The sequence below is a fragment of the Microchirus variegatus genome (assembly GCF_963457635.1).
Source record: "Microchirus variegatus genome assembly, chromosome: 21".
NCBI classification, from domain to species: domain Eukaryota; kingdom Metazoa; phylum Chordata; class Actinopteri; order Pleuronectiformes; family Soleidae; genus Microchirus; species Microchirus variegatus.
In genome coordinates this window covers 7,189,054-7,210,188 of record NC_139822.1, presented here as the reverse complement: position 1 = coordinate 7,210,188, position 21,135 = coordinate 7,189,054, and the positions used below count along the sequence as shown (strand labels likewise).

The 21,135-nt window shown below is 40.1% G+C and overlaps 1 protein-coding gene across 1 annotated transcript in view; it reads right to left on the bottom strand.

The window, feature by feature from the left end:
* paxip1 (PAX interacting (with transcription-activation domain) protein 1) overlaps positions 1-21,135 on the bottom strand; it is a gene marked incomplete at both ends in the record, with an annotated part of 28,543 nt that overhangs the window by 3,069 nt on the left and 4,339 nt on the right. The window contains 17 exons of the mRNA XM_083907811.1: positions 115-215; positions 2,218-2,386; positions 3,534-3,636; positions 3,749-3,816; positions 6,135-6,178; positions 6,485-6,669; positions 7,094-7,215; positions 7,440-7,577; positions 10,589-10,684; positions 10,823-10,917; positions 12,413-13,301; positions 15,153-15,265; positions 16,241-16,768; positions 18,360-18,435; positions 18,564-18,674; positions 18,845-18,908; positions 19,280-19,323. Of these exons, the coding sequence (XP_083763937.1) occupies positions 115-215; positions 2,218-2,386; positions 3,534-3,636; positions 3,749-3,816; positions 6,135-6,178; positions 6,485-6,669; positions 7,094-7,215; positions 7,440-7,577; positions 10,589-10,684; positions 10,823-10,917; positions 12,413-13,301; positions 15,153-15,265; positions 16,241-16,768; positions 18,360-18,435; positions 18,564-18,674; positions 18,845-18,908; positions 19,280-19,323 (2,946 nt within the window). The remainder of the gene's footprint in view (positions 1-114; positions 216-2,217; positions 2,387-3,533; positions 3,637-3,748; positions 3,817-6,134; positions 6,179-6,484; positions 6,670-7,093; positions 7,216-7,439; positions 7,578-10,588; positions 10,685-10,822; positions 10,918-12,412; positions 13,302-15,152; positions 15,266-16,240; positions 16,769-18,359; positions 18,436-18,563; positions 18,675-18,844; positions 18,909-19,279; positions 19,324-21,135) is intronic.

The following is a 21,135-nucleotide window of genomic DNA, read 5'->3' as shown; positions in this document are numbered from 1 at the left end:
ATAGATCAGGTAAAATAATATTCCTGATTAAGTTCTTAATTCCTTAATTCCTGGTCAAAATTGCTGCAGTGGAAACATGGATATACTGTGTGGGTTAGCGGCTTGCTGTCTGACCTTGAAGAGTGGGGCGCTGTGGGCTTTCTTTAGAGATTCTTCCAGACTGAAGCCAAACAACACCTCAGCCTCAGCATCCCTCAGAGAGTAAGGATTCTCCTCTGTCATAAAAACACACAGAACATTTCAATGAAACACATTCAAATATGAATTACTTTATATAAAAAGTATATATACTTGAAAATATTATTTTACATTTCTAGTAGAAATCACCCTTTATTGTATGTGGTCCAGATCTGAAACCCAAATGACAGCTTACTGATCATAGGCCTATTTCTACTGAGGTCTTTGTATTTTAATTGGCACAGCTTTTCCAGTCTTTATGTGTTGTAAATCACCATGTGACACCACTAATGGCAATCAGTGAATTTGAATAAGCATGTAGACCAGTCTGTGAGTGAGACACATGCTCCAAGTTATCATCAACTCAAGTCAGAGAAAAGTACTGTAAGTTCACATGGTGTGATCTGAAAAGAGAAACGTTAACATCAAGAGATTGAATAAAAACATGAGCAAAGAGTCTTTAGTGTGAAAAGAAAAAAAAGCTAATTTAACTCAGTTTTATATACACCGTTTGGTGCCCCTGGACACATCGTCAGTGATGTAACCCGGGATCACAGGGGGGTTTCAGCTTGTGTCTAAGAAGCACTACCCCACATGCCACGCCTCTCCCCTCCTGATCCACAGCCACCTCGACACCACTTCTGCTGCCAACCATTGTTAACAATTATCTGGAGCTCAGCAAGGACAGTAGTTGACTGTCTATTTTAGTTTCTATCATACTTTAGAACAGCTCAACAACTGCCATTAGTACACTCAGTATAAGGAGCACTACTCACGCATCACATTATGTTAAATTCCTGGGTATAACCAAAAACTTTCAGAACTGAAGAAACACCTATTAGATTGGAGGATAGGTGCAAAATCTACAAATCCAGATGGTACTGATTCAGAGAATTTGGGTTATGATATACAAATCTGCGGCTGTCAAAACGTTGATCTGATTTTTAATCAGATTAATGACAGGGTAGCTGTGGATTAATCACGATTAATTACCATTCGTAAATATGCCAGAAAAATTCACATTTTCTCTTGATATTGTTGTATGAACGGAGAGATAATTAAGTATGTGAAAATATAAATATAGAGAACAATAAAATACTGTAAATAACTTTTAAAAAAACCTATACAAACTTAGCAAGAAATAAACATTACATTGTAAAGAACTCACATTATAAGACAATATAAATAAATATGAAAAATAAAATACTGTAGTCTGCCATCTCTGATGTGTCTTGTGTTTCTCTGTGTGTCTGTTTTTTTGTTTGTGCTTCCGCACTTGCACTTTCCAATATGACCCCATGGCAAAGGCCGCCATGGGGAGAAGTCTGCCATCGGCGATTCCCTTGTTCTTATTGACAGTGGCTGTATGTTCGGGGTCATTGTCCTGCTGCAGAATAAATGTGGGGCCAGATTTCAGAGAAGTGGGAGGGGATTCAAGTTCAGTCGATGTGTAGTCCAAAACAGCAGTTGCCACAGTTGCTATTAGTTGCAGCAGATTCAGATTACCGGGAGAGGCAACCTGTTGTCGTGCTACAATGGCTAACCAGAACATCGGAACTCCCTCTGCACACTTGCAGAACCTCACACTAGGGGGTCGTGGTTAAATCGACAATGCCACCTTTGCTTTCAAAGGTCGAGATTGTGAAGTCGTTATGATCAATGTTCAATTTACAATTGAGATTGTGATAACACCACTATGTATGTATTATTTTATTTATTAATTATTCATGCTAGGCTAATAACGTAATAAGTTTTTACATGTATGGCAAATGTTATTATGCTACTGGCTCAAAAGATTATTACATTTAAATGGGCAAAATGATTACGTAATAGGCCGATATTACATTATTGGTTGCTACACGCCCCCTACATTGAGGCAAGTCAATTATATCAGGAGGAAGTTTTCAATCAATATGTATTGTTTACAGCACAACCTCAATAAATACTCAGTGAAAGTAAGCATGCATGCATTCAGTTTGCAATTATGCATGAGGATGAGCATGTGTACACACAAACAAAAACACACACACACACACATACCCACAAACTTCTGGTTCCTCCAGCTCTCCTCCAGCCACTCTGGGCTGACAATGTGTTTGACCACGGACATGGCAATAAGGAACTTGACGGTGCGCGTCACCTTACAGGCCACCAGGTGAGTTACATTCCGACTGCTGTCTGCTACTTCACCACCTAAAGAATGTAACCTCTACAGAGGGAAAACCAAGCAAAGACAACATTTCACAACAGATCATTGTCACAAAGCTTTTGCTGACTTAAGCCAAGTTCATACTACATGAATTTCAGGGTTAAAGAATGTAGCGCATCCCACATGTTGCAACATGCTGCCATTGTGGTTCACATGAGCTACTGGTGATAGCCAGGTGCTACTGGCTACTGGACGGCTCACTGCACATTCTCAAAAAGAGAAGCCATTAACTGCTATGTGATGAAAACACTTAGGCCTGATTTTGATGTCATACCATTCACATCCTGAGAGACAGAATCTTAAGTGGACAATGCGTATTGTTCACATTAGTTATTCTGTCCTGTGACAACGTGATCTAATCTGGGCTCACCCAATACACTGACGTCAAGTCTGCGTAAATAAAATGCTCTTTTTAAAAAATCTACGAAAGATACGTCTATGTGTTTGTGTGTGTCGGTGTGCCTGTGCATTAGTGTACATAAGTGACAAGTGAAGAGTGAGAACAAGACTAACTGAGATTTTAACCATTAAAAAAATAACATGTTGATGAGTGTTGCAATCAAGTGCCAGCAGACAGTGGGTCAGAGGACATTATCTATGGTGGACTGTATTCAGGCAATTCATGTCAGCATGTGATCACTCAGGAAAGATGTTGACACCAGTTCTGAGCGAGGTCAAAGGAAAATAGTGTCACAGGAAATTATGCATAAAACCAGGAGTGATTTAGCCAAGTTGACCTCTGAACTTTTATTGCAGCAGTGCTCTCTACTACATTGTTATATGAATTCTCTTTTTTTGTTCTACATCTTTTGCTTTGTGGTGCACCAGTGTTGTGTTTGAATTCCAGCTGCTGAACTCTTATCTTGGTCTTGATTAGCTGTATTGGCTTGCGTCATTGCATACTCAAAATTAAAAACTTAATTACTTAGCAACTGTAACTACTGTAATCATTTGTCATGACTCGCAAGGCACATTGGCAACTGGATTAGAGATTTGAAAAACATGAAATGTGAACTAAGCTCAACCTTCACAGAGCTAGAACATGATTACATGATTGAGAGTACATCATCAAGATTCAGTCTGGTGCAGATCACATTTGTGAGATGGAAAGACGCATTCATTTGTTCCATGAATATCAACACTTCACCTCTGTGTACTGCTGAACTTGTGCAGGCTCAAAGCCGGTAAACATGACTCGTGGGGTTGAGTCTGGAGGGAGCAGCTTACTGGGGGACCTGATCTCCTCCATTCTGCACACAAACAGTTATAACTTTAGTTACATTGATTACCTTTGCATTGCTCTCCCGGATAACTGACGTGGTGTTAATGTGAAAAGGTGTACACAGATCTGTTAAAACTTACCTGGCCCTCTTGTTCACGGGCTGGTTGGTGGAGTCGGTGATCCTTTGTTTCTGCAATAGTTGAATGTGCTACATGTAAAAAAACATGCACATCAAAATCAGATGAGCCAGCCACACAGTACAACACACTGCCTGTTTCCCCTCTCTTTTTTTAAATTTGAGATATTTTTTCAAATGAGCCAAATGTAAAATACTAAGTTATTATTTTATCAAAGAGTCAGGGTCAGGGACTTCCGGTTGGAAGCATTTTGCAACACCAGAAAACTAACTTTGATTTGCAGTAACGCCTTGTTGTGTCATTTTCTAGTCCTTCATTACAAGGCGACGATAATACCTTGCTGTTGTTTTATGTGGAGGGAAAGGTCAAATATGACATTTTAAAGCTCAGGCACTTTGCTAGCTAAATTCTTGTAGTAATTCATTCGTTATATAATACTTTAACATAAGATTGTAGCATTTATACCTTGGCACATCGTAGCTACTTTTGTATTTTATGAACATGATTGTATGTGGGGGTACGGAGGAGAAGCTTTAATAACTCCTACTGACTGAGCCGATGACTAGAGCACATGGTCTGGGCAAAATGTTGATGAATTCATTAGAAACTCCTATTTTTTGTGAGGAGATTAACTGTTTGTATCTTTTAAGTCTTTAGTATGCCTCTTTTTTTTAGCAATTGTATTGCCATTTTCCACAGTATTTTGCTAAAAACTAAAAGTGGGGGTATGGACGGGACATTTGGGGTTAATTGTGCTATATCAGGCAAGGTCTTTACATGGTGGTTTGGTATTTGGCAATAGAGACTTGTACACCATCACAATTAAAAGCTTGTAGTATTGACTTAGTGTAGAAATGAAGACGGGGTACGGACGGGACAGAAAAATGACAGCCTATACTTTAATCCTTAGCTGTGAGTCAGATGAAAGTAGGTATGATCTCATTATACTTTTGTTCTCTTACATACATCATATCAAAACTTTACATGTCAAACTAACACTTCACAGCACATTAAACAATGCTACAGACGTTGAAATCTTTAAGTATTAGATTAAAATTGGGAACATGGGTAAAAGTTAAAAATAACCCTGCTGGCAAAAAAAAAGTTGGTATATCTCTAAAATGGTAATAAATCTCCAGTTAACATATGACTGCTTGTACAAAATAAGGCATTTAAGGTAGCAATCGTGTTTGTGATGTCAGGTGCAATGGTTAGAATGTGAAAAAAACAAATGGCTCCTGGTAACACTTGATGTAAAAAAGATGTAAACTGTTTAGATCTCGCAAGGAAGCAGAGAAGAAGAAAGCCCAAATTATGACGGAAACAGACAAAGAGGCTTGAACACTCTGGGAACATCTCACTGAAAATAAACAATTTTTTTCCATACATCCAGCCACCTATTGTCAGCTGCGACAGTGTCATGAGTCGATGCAAGTTTTCCGAGGGCTAGCTTCACGAAAAATGAGTGAAGGATTTTAAAAACATTATTTACCATCTAACAATTGGTATTCAGGTATTTAATATTGACTGAAAAATCCTCAGAGAAATCTGGGAATTTGAGTCTGGAAAAGTATGGAATTTTGAAATGCAATATGTGTAGGAACTCTGCCCTGGCATCTAATTCTATTTAGGGCTGCAACAACTAATCCATAAAATCGATTACTAAAAGCATTGGCAACGAATTCAATTATCGATTTGTCGAGTCATGCGATTAAAACGTCACTCCTAGGCGCGGAACTGTTTACAGATGCCGAATGTTTCATGCCGGTTAATGCACGGCCACAGCGAGCCTTGCGTGCGCGTGAATAGTGTAGCGAATAAGCGATACAGGAAAGTTTTAGCGTGAGCGACAACTAAACATATTTTAGACTTGCGGAGGTGGAGAAAACCGTTCAGCCGAAATTGTGTGGGAACACTTTACCATTCATGAACCTAAAAAGTGTGTTAGCTGCAATCTTTGCAGCTAAAAAGAAAACATGTCATCCGTGACAAGGAAGGGAGAAAGGAAGTAAGGAAATGTAGCATTAGTCTCTCATGTTTCTCGTTTAGTTGGTTAATTTATTCATTATTCAATTATTCAAACATGAATAGTTTATTAAACTAACGTGAGCATTAGCTTTTAATGTGTGTGTGACTTTTTTTCTTCTATATAGAATATATTAAGGCACACATCCTCTTCACATTTTACCACTTATATTTAGTTTTTTTTTTTTTTTTTACTCTATTATATATCAAACTCTATTTGTCAACCATCTTAATCAAATTATCATTGACAGGACTTCAAATTAGCTCAGCTAGCAACTAGACCTCATATAAAGGTCTAGAAAGAAAACAAGTACAAAGCGCACTTTGGTATTCATCTAGTCAAGCAGCACCTCAACAGACTTACCACCAAAGATTCAGGAGATACTTTGATTGGGGTTCTCCAAGAAGCTGAAGAAGAAAGATGAAAAACTTCATTTACTGATTTGGAGAATTACATTAAATACACTTCATGGATGTTTTTACGATGTACATGTGCCAACACGCAACCAAACTGCATATGTTCTGCATTTGATGTGTCAATTTTTCCTTTTATAATAGTGTGCTAACTAGGGATGCACTGAAATGAAAATTGTTGGCCGAAACCAATAATTCTCCATTGCCAAATTTTTCGGTGCATCCCTAGTGTTAACTGTGTAATTAAATGCTTTTGCAACAAAAATCAGTTTGAAAGAACAGATTATCAGCTGAATTTACCCAGTAGGTTTTGGACCAGCTGTGGATTAGGCATCAATGGTTCAGATTGTGTGTAGATCGAGTATTTGCTGTGTTGAATCTGTCTCAGTGCTTCAAAGTTGCCAAGCAGTATATCACATAGCCACTGGGCATTCACACAAGGGATTTTCCACTCTTTGGCCTTCTCATATTTAAGTCCACAAGATCTGAAAAGAGATCAGTAAGACATCAACACTTGCTCAAGCACAATTCAAAATGGCAGAGAATATTGAAGTCCTTCACATATTTTAACACGGAATAGGTGACTCTCTAAAACCTGATGGGGATGTATTTGGACTCATTATAAACACCTCAGCTGCCTGGTGTGTGGATTGAGGAACTGTTACCATTACTGTACTAATGGTGTACCGTTTAATTCAAGAGGAGTGTTCTGTGTTTGGATTACTATCCGTAAGAAGAAAGCATAACTCTAATATTGACCTCTGTAAGTTCAGAATGTATTGCATATTATACATAAACAATTAAAGCATGCAGCACATTAAACACTACAACACTTGCATTGATCAGTTAATAGTGCTACAAATAAGATACTCCCAGCAAGCATTGTATCATCCCCCCCACCAATCTTACTCTTTACAGATGAGGACGGTATTACTACGACACAGATATCCAGTGTATCTGGCACCAGCCAGGTAGGCCATTAACTTTAGGTCATCTCTGTCAGCATCCACAAAACCTGTCACTGATATTATCTGAGAAAAAAAAGACAGAAAAAGTATGTTGTGATAAAGGGCAGGTGGGCAGAGCTGTGCTGATAATGAGCTGACGTGGAAAAAAAAAAAAACCCTTACATTTGAATTAAAAAAATTAAGTTTGAGAATCAGAGCCTTCTATAAGTAAACCAAAAATGACTCTCACTGGTTATAAACCTGAGCTTGTGAAAATGAGAGCCGTTGTATGTAGTGGTTGGACTCACATGCTGAGAGCAGGGTTTTGCTCCAGGAGGGAAGGCAAAGGGCAGATGTAATGTCCGATGAGGAGGAACCATCCTCCGCTTTTTCAGTACAGTGTTGAGCCAGTGGGCGGTTACACAGCGCTTACCCTCTCTTAGTGCCTGGGAAAGAGAACACCACACATTTCAACAATGACAAAAATAACTTTTTTTTAACGTGTTACTTTCTCACTTTCATTGCGCTACGGGTAGACGTGCAGTTTGTGAACAGGGAAAGCAGGCAACTGCTTGGGGCCCCGTGCCGATAGGGGGCACCCGACACCTGAGGGCTGTTGCCTAAATGCATCAGTGAGCAGCCGCATCCCCGTCCACCTTAAACAACAATGGTTGATTTGCAATGACAACTCAGTAGGAAACCTCCCTAAAGGGGCCCCACGTCACCTCACGTTAACCTGTGTGAAGTTATCGTTGTGCAAGTTATAAATGAAGGTAAAGGAAAATGAGGAGTTAGCAATCAGGTAGTTAGAAGAAGAAGAAAAAAAAGAGGATGAAGAAAAGAGAAAGAAAGACAAACAGTTGTAAGTGGTGCTACTGGCGCAGATAATGATATAATCATTCAATCAATCAATACTTCATATTTTGTTTATAATGCGAGTTATTTACAGTGTAATGTTTAATTTTTTTTAAAGTTATTTACAGTATCTCTATTAACAAAGAAAATACTTAATTTGTATCGCACCCGCCCGATGCTTTCGACGCCATCTTTCTCATGTGAAAACACGCAATGCATTCTGGGTAGCCCTTGCTCCCAAGGGTGGTCTCGGAAAATCTCAATATTGAGGGCGATACAGCCCTTAAACTCGCCCCTCAACTCAATTTTTCTGAGAATCGGGACAGCACTTGCACTAGCGCGCATTTTTGAGATTGAGGGTTAAGATTGAGGATTAAGCAAGGAATTGGAATTCACCCCAATAATATGAGGAGCGAGCGATTGAAAACATGGCAGAAAGGCAGCCTTCAATTGAGAAGAAAGGTAGAACAATATCAGTGATCTGGAAACACTTTGGCTTCAATTTGACAGACTTTGAGCATAGGGCTATCAAGTCAAAGTCAAAGTCGACTGGTCGACTACTTGGTCGACACGCTCTGGGTCGACCAAAATTGTGATTGACAATTTTTTTTTTTTTTATGGTGAATTTCATTAGGAGGAAAGTACCACATGCTAATAGGGGTGTTTTACAGCACCCATGCTTCACAGGTAACAGCCTGTCTCCAGAGAACACCCCCCTTGTTTTCCACTATTTTGGTTTAGTCCAGCCCAGTGGGTTGTTGTCGCTCCGTGGCTAATGAGAGACAGACAGATTAGCATTGCCATTAATTAGACGTGAATTTTGAACTTTCATGTTAGGCTACAGTCAGTCCTCCTGTCACGTCCATGTCAAAGACATCAGCAGTGTGGTAACATTTTTCAAAAGTAGATGATGGTAAAAAGTGGAATGCATACTTTGCAAGCAACAGTTTGCTTTTCACAGCTCTACTACAAACATGACATATCATTTAAAAACGCTAAGCTAAGGTTGCTCCGTCCATTTTGAGTATGAATATATCAGAATTATTAGCATATTTCAATGTTTTAGTCTAATAACCGTTGATTGGTTTTATAACTGCAGGCGCACCTGCCCGCAACAGGGGCAGCGTCCCATAGTCTATTTGTGCCTCCTATGTTCAGTCTCGCACTGTATTCCTCAACATTTATTGTGCTGATATTACTAGTTGACATAGTACATTATTTTCGGATATCACGGGCTATGGTATTGCAGAGATGAACGTAATGCAAAACGCTGTCAGAGCCGTCAGACTCTGTTGAACTCCAGCCACTGCTGCAGGTCTTTTCAAATTAAGAGCCGCAGCCGCAGGTGCTTTGCGGGTTCGGCTCTTTTCAAATTAAAAGAGCTGCACTCGCAAAGCACCCCCCCCTTCCCAATTAGTCGATTTTCAGTCGAAATTTCAGGGCTTTAGTCGACCAAGAGTTTCTTTGGTTGATTACAGCCCTACTATTAGTGTGTTTTGCATGTTGTAAATTTTTGCAAGTTGTGCAGCAGTGCAAGTAGATTGGTTATTTTTTGTTTTTATTGCTATCATTATTTTAATTTACTATACTTATTATTTTTTTGCTTGTTGTATTTCTGGCTGTTCTTTTAAATTATATTTAAAGTTGATTTTTGGTGGTTCAATAAATACTCAAGTTTTGAAATCAATGAATGTCTATTAATCATGATTTCAAAATCAGTCAAAAATAATTGTGCGAATATATGCCATAATCGTAAAGCCCTAGTTTAAACATGTTACAGTATATTTCAGTTTTACATAATGACCTACATACATAATACACTATGCATGCTTTCTTATCCTTTATAACCAGACAAAATGTAAATTATTTTATTTGTCATTTCATATTTTTGATGTTTTAATGAATTGCTTTCCAAATTGCTTTCCAAATGGCGCTGTGGAAAAGGCCCACACAAGCCCACATCTGACAGGGAAAATAGCCAATACTGCAGGGTGGCACCTGGGGTGGTGAAACAGTATTGCGCAAGAAATGGGAGATGGGGACCCCCCCTATTATTAATGGGTATTTCGCACACTGCCAAAGACACTCGTCTAAAACGAAATTAAAAGTGGGAACGCAACACCACTTTTCCGGTTTGTGTTCAGATCATTCGTGTAAAGCTAGCCTAAGACTGGGTTTTTAAATTTGTCACTGTCAGTCTGATCACGAGTAATAAATAACAATAAAAACAATTATTAGCGGCCATATGTTTGTTTATTTGCAGCCACTGCAACAATGTTAGCACAAATCAGCATATGATTTATTTTTTAATAATTAAACGTATTTCATATCACAGCACCATGTGGAGCACTGTGATATGCCTCAACTCCTCAGAGATTTTTTGTCTCTCTTGTGCTGTCAAGCAAACACACCAAGATGCTGACATCAGGCACATCTGTGCAGTCAAAACTGTTAAAAACATAGTTTAGTTCTCTGGAACAGACATGATGTCAATGTGTATTTGAATAGAGGGCAAGAAAACTGGATCAAATTATGTGACCCATCTCTGTCAATTTGCAAAGTTTATACATGAATATAAAATGCATTAGAAAGACATGCTTACCTGTACATACATATTACTGACTTGGCTCTCACACAGCAGATGTGTGCATCGGCTGGTCAAGGTGGGGTCTACAGCACCTCCACACGCCTGGATGACCTGATTGAGATCAGAAAACGTTCCTTTAACTATGTGTTCAGCATATGCCATAGTAGGTGTTAAATATATAACATTCAAACACCACACAACTAATATTTCTATGAACAATCACAACATAAGGAATTTTCTCTGTCTCACCCTCTTCCAGGTGGCCAAGAGTTGTTTATCAGCCATCTGTTCTGGGTAGTCGGCAACAGCAAATACACAACCTAACAGGAAGCCATCCTGTGGAACTACAAAAGCAATAAAGCAACAATAACACAAGTGAGGGAAGGTTCAAGCAAAGCAAGCAGGTCAACGCATTATTGGCCTTGCAGATCAGATAATTGGAATAGTGTTTCCCACAGAATTAATTAAATTCATTAACAGTGGTACAGCCTGGAATGCAATCAATTGAAACTAGTGCTGTGTCAGTCATGAGTGACTCGTTCGAAAGTACGAATCATTTGAGTGAGTGAACTGACTGGGATCACTTCATGAACTGATTCGTGTCTTTCTTAGTTCAGTTGAGCTCAGCAACGAGCGTGGCGGCCGGGAGTGGAACTGCCGCGTTCTGTGAATCACTCGTGAAGTCGTTCGCCGACGCCGTCACTCACGAATCTGCAGCAAACGACGCAGGCAATGTGCGCCGAACGGGGAGGGACTAGTAAGAAGAACTGTGTCTGCCGTGCTGCTGTGATTCGTTGGTGCTGTCAGTACACTGACTCAGTCATGATTCGCGTACGAACTGACACACAGAGAGCTGGTGTACTGTGGCTGAGGACATGAATCTCGTCCACGCTGTCACTCACTCACTGACCCGTGGCGCTAACGTACTGCACTCAGGGAGGAGGTGAGTCACGTAGCAGGGCACTGGGCTCCTGCTAAGCACTGAACGATTCGGTGAACAAATCTTTTGAACGAATCATTTTAATGAGCGGATTCTAGTGATTCAGTACACTCAAAAGAACTGCCGATCCCATCACTAATTGAAACGATTTCACAATTTCGATCTTCCAATGCAAATGTGGAGTTAACAATCTAACCACGGTTGTAACCATTGTAGCACGACTACACGTCACCTATTCCCTCTAACCCGAAGCTGCTGCCAACTAATAGTAACCATAAGAACGGCTAAGAACAAAAAAACCACGGTGTGCAAGCTATATCATGCTCATTTATCATAGCACCCCCTATTTTTTCCTGAACGGAGCTGCTGTCCTAATTAGATTATGAGCTGATTGTGGGAGGGGATATGAACATAAATAACATTCCAGTTTCAATCTGCCAACGACATCTCACTTTCTGCACCTCCAGCTATGGTCGGCTCTTCGCGTCTATGGTGTGCGGACGAACTCTAAGCTGCAGACACATCCTGACAACACAGCATGCCACATGTAATCACCTGATGTTGGTTACATTGAGATTATTAGGCACAGGCTGTGAAGCGGCAAATGCTAGCTGACTGGGTTCCAGAATCAAGAGTCTAAGGTTAGAGAATGGCAAGTTGCAGTACATTCAGACCCACTGAAGCAAACAGTGATTTGTGAGTTTAGGCTATACCAAAAAACATTGTTTGATTTCATTCCTCATTATTGCGCACTCCAAATGACATAAAACAGCATAACCACTATATCTTGGCTTTATTGCTTACTGTATACTGGGAGGCAGTGGAAACATTACAACTTTAAATGCGGTCATTGTGTTCTGTCATACAGACCATTCTACATCAACCCTGGTTATACTCACTTTCTTGTCCTGGCTCATGTCCAAACAGCTGGGAAATGTGAGGAGGCTGCTGGAGCTGAGGTTGCGTTGTTGTCATCGTCTGCTGCTGCAGGGTCTGCTGGTGCTGGTTCTGTATGTGCTGCTGCATCTGGTGCATTTGACGTTGTTGTATGTAATGCTGCTGTTGCTGCTGCTGTAGATGTAACTGCTGTTGATTTTGTTGTTGTTGTAACATCTGTAGATGCTGCTGCTGCTGGAACTGTTGGAGCTGTTGCTGCAAAGCCTGCTGCTGCAACTGCTGTAAACCAGGCCGTGGGAGCTGCTGAGGCCGCAGCTGCTGTTGCTGCTGGGAGAATGCATTCTGCTGCTGCTGAGAAAACACCTGTTGGTGCATATGCTGTTGCTGTTGCTGTTGCTGCAGAAAATGTTGCTGCTGTTGGGGCAACTGTGGGAAACCTTGCTGCTGTGCAGCCTGTGACTGCTGCTGCTGCTGCTGCTGTTGTTGTTGTTGTTGTTGTTGTTGTTGTTGTTGTTGTTGTTGTTGTTGTTGTTGTTGTTGTTGTTGTTGTTGTTGTTGTTGTTGTTGTTGTTGTTGTTGCTGCTGCTGCTGCTGCTGCTGTTGTTGCTGCTGCTGCTGTTGCTGATGGTGATGCAGTTGCATCATCTGATGCTGCTGTTGAAGGTGCATTATGGGGTTTTGGGGTTGTTGTGGTAACTGCTGATGCTGTTGCTGGACAGCCTGGTGTGACTGTTGCAGTAAGTGTTGCTGCTGCTCTGTTGTGAGTGGCTGGCTGGCCATTTTAGACTGACTGAACTGAAGAGAGTTGGTATTGGTGGAGATTTGGGCATGGCTCTGATTGGCCTGTTGTTCCAGTGACTTTGTCTGATTGGCTGTCAGATTCTGGAGGATCTGTAACCAAAGGAGGTAAAAAAAAAAGGGAGATGTTAATGTAGAGAAAATACTGACATACATATGAGTAACATGAGTAATTTCACGTACTACAATACTGTAATGGTTAAGATACTATGAAAGACATAGTTCAGATTTTCTGAGAGTGGTAATATGAGCTACAGACTCATCATTAGTGCTGCTTGAGCTGTGTGCAGATGGACATTCAACAAGAAAGTTTTGTCTCCCCTTAAGCCCAGGTTACTCCTGATGGCTGTGCCAGCAACTTGTGAATGGTATGACAGGTGATAATACAGAGGCATTGTATGTAAATGTAAGTCAATGTGTGAATGGCAAAAGTGTAGAGTATAGCAGCAAAACTAGAAAAGCACTAGAGAACCACAGACCATTTGCCATTTACAAGACATGGCATGTTTGCTCTCACTGTAACCTCACCTATGTTTTTGCTCCCGTTTTTCATTAAGTAAAAGATTTAAGATTTCGTATATGCAAACAAAATACAGATTTCTCTCAAATATTGTTCACAAAATTGCTAAAATCTTTGTTAGTGAGCAGTATACCTTTACTACAATAATCCATCTACCAGGTAGGTGAGACAAGATAATAATTAAAGAGCATGATGATTGCACATGTGCCTTGGTTATTCTTTAAGAAACACCTTTAGTCTTGGCTCTTAACTTAAGCTTTACACTGCATTTTTTTATGGGGGGGGGGGGGACCTGTCAACATCGGAACACCATTTGCCACATGCAATTTTACACATCGCCTTTAGCATAGGGTTGACCAGATTGTCGATTGTGGCCTGTGGAGTACTGGTTTAGAAGGGACTTTTATTTGTTATCAGACCAATGGACATCTCCTCAGTGTCTATGTCAAGCTGCTGAACATGGAGACCGCTGTAGTAGTTCTCGATTCAAAGTATCACCCATCGGTGACAAGCACCATGGGGTTGTGCATAATTATGCAACATGAGGTGATGGTGCTGGGTGGAAGGCAGGTCAATGGGCCTGAGGATCTAATCATGATACCACTGCCAATACCATAACCCCTCCACCACCATGGGCCACACTTCTCATCACATTGAGATAAGCAACCTGATGCCATACCAGCTGGCCACCATCTGCCCTATACAATGTAAACAGGGGTTCATCTGTAAAGAGGTCACTTCTCCAAAGTGCAACACGCAATCGACTGCAGTTACAGTTACAATGACATAATGCAGTCAGGTCAAGACCGCAGAGCAGAGCAGTTGGCTTCCATAAGATCTTAAATCAGAATTTAAGCATCTGTGCAACCAAACTGATCACCTGCCTGGGTGGCTGATCTTAAGTGAAGGCACCAGATTTGGTGTCCTGGACTAGTGTAGTTACATATGGTCAGCGTTTATGAGACCAGTTGAATGTACTGCGAAACCAAGGGAACTTTCATCAACATCCAAACTTATTACCTGCCAGGTGGCTAGATTAATGCTGAAATGGTTCAGTGCTCACTAAAACAGACTAACAAATATTTGTGAATCAAATTTTAGAGAACTTAGCCATTTGTTTGCAAATAGGAAATATTACATATTTTACTATACTTCATAGAAAACTGTATGTTTGAGTGTAGACATTCTCTATGGACGTTGGTGTGGGACAGTGCAAAGATTTTTAAATATAGATTCAATTAGAGTCTAAAAGCATATTAATACCTAGAAATACAGAGAAAAACCCCCCCACAAAAACATTTCAGATTGTAGTCCCTATTTTCATGGTTCTGACACGCCTCCAATAGGGCATATAGGGCAAAAAGAAAAAGCATGTTTACTAAAGAGGACAACTAGGACAAAGTAAAAATAAAGATTTTTTTTACATGTGCCACGTTGGCAGGTTGACTGGCTGGTTGCATGTCAGAGCTGACAGTCATGTTGCGAAGGATTCTAGCAGCTGGACTCCATGCAGAGTTCCCCCCTGGAACTGATACACCTACAAAGCCGAAAGAGATTAAAGGTAGGTAAGCACAACACTGGGTTAGAAAGTAGTAACACTTGGTACCTTGATATCATTACCCCGGATTTCCACCGGGCGCGTTACAGCAGCAGACCGTCAGCGGTGCAGTTTTGCATCGTCCTCTGCCCAGCGTCAATCTAACACCGGGCGCGTTACGGCAACGTACGCAAGTTTGCGAGATCCCTTCTGGGACGCTGCTGAGGCGTGCCGTAGTGTGCCCGGTGGAAATGCTCACATTGATTGGAATGGAAGCGATCGGCAACAGTGACCACGCCGCTATTATTATAGACTATTATTACACGATTAAATCTTTTAGAAATGTGTGCATTTCAACATTCAAATCTGCTTATACTAGTTTGCCATTCACCCATTTACTCACACATTCATACGGCGCATCTAGGTGCAGCACATTTTTCATGGCCATTCACACACTACCAGCACAGCCATTGGGAGCAACGTGGCTTACATGTCTTGCCCATAGGACACATTTGGCATGTAGACTAACAGAGGTATTGCACCCACAAATCTTTCCAGTTGAACGAAGACTCTCTCTACCACTGAGCTACCGTCGGTCTCTGATTTAATTCACATAAATGATCAAAACTTCATTGTATCATCAGTGACACAGTTGTTGATTGTCACTATGGTTATAATGAAAATTAGATTTAGATTATCCCACTTTTTCCTTCAATCCTTCACATTAAACCCAAGCGTCAACACTTGACTCACATCTCGATTGTTTCATTTCAAATTCATTGAGGTGGTGTAGAGGCAAAAACACAAAATGTGCATCTTCAAAATGTCCATAGTAGCGTTAAAAATTATGTGACATACAGTAAATCACAAGCAACTTACCACTAGATGAACATTACACAGTCTGACATGTAACTCATAAAGGAAACTTGTCAGGATCACTGTTAACACAAGGAATGCTGGTCTTGAAATACTGACCCTGCCGTGGGCTCTGACTGATGGTAGTAGCTGCAGAGCGAGCCTCTGTAGGTGGCGCTGCGCCACTGCCAGGTAAAGGGGGAACAGTGGCACACAGGTTGATCATCGCACTGCCTGTAGACAACACTGGATCTTTGCTGCTGGGTGGTCCGCCCCGCCTCCTGGCTGTGCCCGACAGATTAGGGGGCGTTAGTGCTACAACTTCAGCTGGTGTCCAGTTGAGGTTGGTGCCCTCCTTCTCTGTGGAGGAGTCATCATCAGAGTCATCAAACATTCGCTCACTGCGGTGCTCAGGTTTTTGTGGGGAAGTCGGAGAAACGGAATACAGTTTTTTGGGCCCTGGTCTCCTGCGGGGACTGGACTCCTCACTAGATGAGCCACCGCTGGAATGCTGGGTCTGCCTGGGACTGTAGCTTCCACATGAATGGGAGTGCTGGTCATAAAAATCTCCCTCACTCTCCTCCTCTTCCTCAGGCTCCATGTACGTGAGTCTAGGGTGATACAGTGCTTCATCCTTCCTGCTTTTGTCTGTAAACATAGCAACAAATCATATTTCCTGTGTATTCATTGACTGTTATGCAAAAGAATAGGAGAATCAAAATATCTTACTTATACAGGGTATGTGCAAGAATCCTGAAGTTAATATACCTTTTTCAAGACCTTCTCAAAATATTTTAGACCGTATCGCCACTTCAAGCTGTAATCAGCAACACAAATTTAACTTACAAAACAGTAAATCTATAGAGAACAACCATATACCATTTTGGATATTATTTCGCGCCATCACGTGTGCACGTGCGGCCCCGAGTCAATCTTGCAGGGCAAGCATGTCTGCGCATCGTTGTTTTTTAACAAACATTCAAATAAAGGAGGAAAATAAATACATTCAAGCATACTTTCTGCAGTCAAACTCTATGGACAAAATTTAATACCTCATGAAATAGCGAATAAGACATTTAATACTCGTCTTCATTTTCCCAAAATGGATTTATCAACTTAAGTACTTTTCAAGACCCCGAGGACACCCTGTTATACTTTTTTAACTTAATTTTCTAAAAGAAGAGATATTTGGCTGTTCTTTCACATTACAGTTGGATATTTGGGGGGCGCACACATAAAGAGAGTGCAGCAGATGGTTCGCAATGTCAGGTTGAAACCTGTAAAACCACATTTTATGGATTGTTGACCTGGAGTAATTTTCACTCAAAACCAATGTCTGGGATAGATTCAGCACCCCTAAAACCCATAGTTGGACATCTCAAAAGCTCATATTGTTAAAAAACACAAACTCACAATGTTGATGGAACTTGAAACAAATGGAACCAGAATTTTCTCCGCAATTTTCTGCACCAACCGAGTGTAGGCACAGGGATGGAACCAACCAATTAATTATTTATTGACAATTTAATAGCTCCACCTCGCCTTTGTGATATCTGAACCATTTTCACAAAACTGACATTATGTTATCAACAATGTACTCAGTTTGAGAGGATAATGAAGTCACTTTAAAACTCAGCATCATGTAAGTTGTCCTCAGCTCTACTAGCACTCACTTCTGTTCTCTTTTCCAACATCATCTTCCTCCCTCAGAACTCAAGATAAACTCTTCACTGCTCACAATAGGAAAGCAGCTTTTTCTGCGTACAATCTGAACAGGCTCTATTGTATAAGACAGTTGTAGCACTTATTAAAACCATGTCTTACCAAGTAAATATTTTGAAAGTTCATCATCATTATGGACTTGCACTCTATTCTAGTTATCATTTTCTGACTGTTTTATTTCCCAGCCCTGCAGATAAATTATCAATTAAAGCTGGGTTTAGACTATATGAGTTTTACAATTCTAACAACTTTTACATAGAGATTGTTCTCAGTAATTATAATCACTGATAATCCTAATTAATGTTAATATTATTATTATTGTTGCCATTATTAAAATGATTATTATCATTATTGTGATCACTATTATTATTATTAGAATATATAATAATGATATTATTAGAATAAATAATAATGATATTATTATTATTATTTTTACAACAACAACAATAGATAGGTTACTATGATGTACGTGTATTAATAAAAGAGTCAATGAATGCACTAAGAGCACTATCATTACCTTTTACAGAATCTATTATCCAGTCTGGAGTGACAACCTTGATATCTGGGTGTTTCAGGGCACATTCGAACTTGGGCTGGAGGGGGAAAAATACATTAAAAAAAATGAATTGCATAACAAAATACATTTTCCATTACAAGAGTGGTAAGTTCATGTGAAATCAGAAAAAATAGTGATGGCATGATGGTACAAAATCACATTTACCCCGTTTGGTTCCTTAAGCACTAGGTGGGTGACCTTCTTGTTGAGGTTAAGCTGACATTCTCCTCCATAAAATGTTATGTAAGCCCACAAGGCATTGAGATCATCTGGAAGCTGCATATAAAGAAAAAAAGTCAACTCAGGGAACAGGTATTCACAGAGTGATTGCACCAACCTCTAGTATTAACACTAAATCTTTTGAAAACACATGACATGTAGAACATGTAGAACTCCTGAAATGATTTAACACATTTCCCAAATTCTCAAACAGCCAACACCCTTACCCTTGGAAGACAAGCTGTCACGCCAAAGAATATCTGTCCCGACTCTGGAGAAAATCCAGTAACTCTGTAGATTTCAGGGTTATGGAAAAACACAACAAGAAAGTAATGCTACTCTTACTGAGAAACCTTTATGTATTCCAATTTGCAGAAGAGCAGAAACTTTTACATTTCTGCAATTCTAAATATTAACATTCTGTTTTAAGCTGAGCTAACACTTTTCAACCTTCAGTGACTTAGGATCAATGCACATGACATCACTTCACATGACACAAATTATTGTTGACAAGGATCACACGATGCACAAATCCATGACTGATCTTTCTGAATGGTACGTCTGGTCGTGGACTTGTGGTATTAGACTTCATCACAAATACAAGAAACAACATAAAGATGATGAGCAAAACCTCATGATTTGAGTTGATGGTGGAAGGATACGGTAACAGGTCTCCACATCGAACTGAGAGGATCACCCATGATGGCTGTAAAATATAAAGGATGTTAATTCCATTTCTAAACACAATTGTATACAGCAGTATTTTTTGACCAAAGTAAAAAAAAATGAACATTTAGAAAATATAGGCCTGACTGCAGTGGTGCATGTAGACCAGTGATCAGCAACGTGGTGCCCGCGAGCACCTGGTAGCCAGAAGGCAGCCAATACGGTGCCCGTGGGCTCACTTCAAGTAATGTGCCAAACAGTGTGATTTCTTTAGGCATAATGTGCTTATTTTGTTATAATTGTTATTACTTCACAATATTTGTATTTGGCTGCGCTGTGCGTTTATCTGTTAATTTGGTTATTTCCACACTTCTACTTGCACTTGCTATTATGACCAGTAGATGGCAATAGAGGCTTGTTGCATGACTGGGGTGAAGCCTGGCATCTCAGGTTGCCTTGTTGTTATTGAAGTGGCTTAAGTGACACGTGTGTTTCCGCTAGCTAGACTCATGACGTCATAACCAGGAAAACTGTGTGACATCACCAGACTGCTGTGCACTGACTGGTTTGCGATCACAGCAAGAGGCACAATAATCAAAGCGAACAATGCTAAACTGTAGGTCAGTTAAAAAGAAAAAAAAAATAGAGTAAGAAAAAAAAGAAGAACAACAAGAACGTCCATTATAAAAGTTAATGTTTAGTTATCGTTATTGACTTCTTGCCACATTTCATAATAGAAATGAAATAGAAAAGAATATAACTTGAATTAAACAAATTAACAGAAAGAAAAACACAGCTCCAACTAGAGCGATTATGCTTGGAAATTTTTTTAACATAGCAATAAATCCAGTAGATACCAAGCTAATTAAGCAACTTAAACTAGATAAAGAAAAAACAACTATTCATTCCATAAAAGACACAGACGATAAATTAACCCATGCACCGGAAGAAATAAATAACATTTTTAGAGATTTCTATAAAAACAAACAATAACTAATTTAGTACAGACATGTGGGTGACACCCTCTAAATAAAAGGGTTCTTTTTGAGCTGGGCATGGCCTCTGATCCTGAATGGGAAGATAGTGACAATAGTGATGATAAACTCATTGACCCTGGGAAAGCATTGCTGCACTTCTACCATTGACGCCAGGAGAGCAGCTGCACGTTTTATTCTACCATTGACGCCGGTAAAGCGGATACGTCAGTTTTCGGAGGTATAAGGGTTCCTTGCGACATGAAAATAACATTGAAATTAATCTGCGCAAACATGGAGGACTTTGACAGCGGAGAGATTTCTGAAGGCAGTGACATTGAGGAGTTTCGTCTTCGATGACGTCATCGCTGATAACTTCGAACGCGCTGAACAAATCGACTGGGATTTATGGTTAAGACATAATTATGTTTGAAGACGACGAGGTCGGCGATAATGACGATAAATACCACCGTAATCGACAGAGTGTTTTCAACCGCGCAACAGTGGATTTACCTGCAGATGCCACAGCGCTGTAAGCACTATCACCGTCACATGTGAAGCAGACTGTTACAGTCATTACATGCTGTTCTTGTTCTTTACACTCCATCAGGACTAAATCAAAGCTCTGACACAAGTTGATATTACTTTATTTTCTTACTGTTTTTTTAATTGAAAACAGTTATTCACTTTAATTTTACATTTTTGTATTTCACAGGAAAGCCACAGGTATAAGTTCTCAAATACTTTTTGAATTGTGTTCCTATATCTGCTACAAAGGCTGAGAAATCAGTCATTTAGTAGGCATTGAACCTCAGGTTTTAAAACCAGAGAAAGACCCCTCACTCCCATCCAGCTATCGTCCAATCTCACTCATAAAC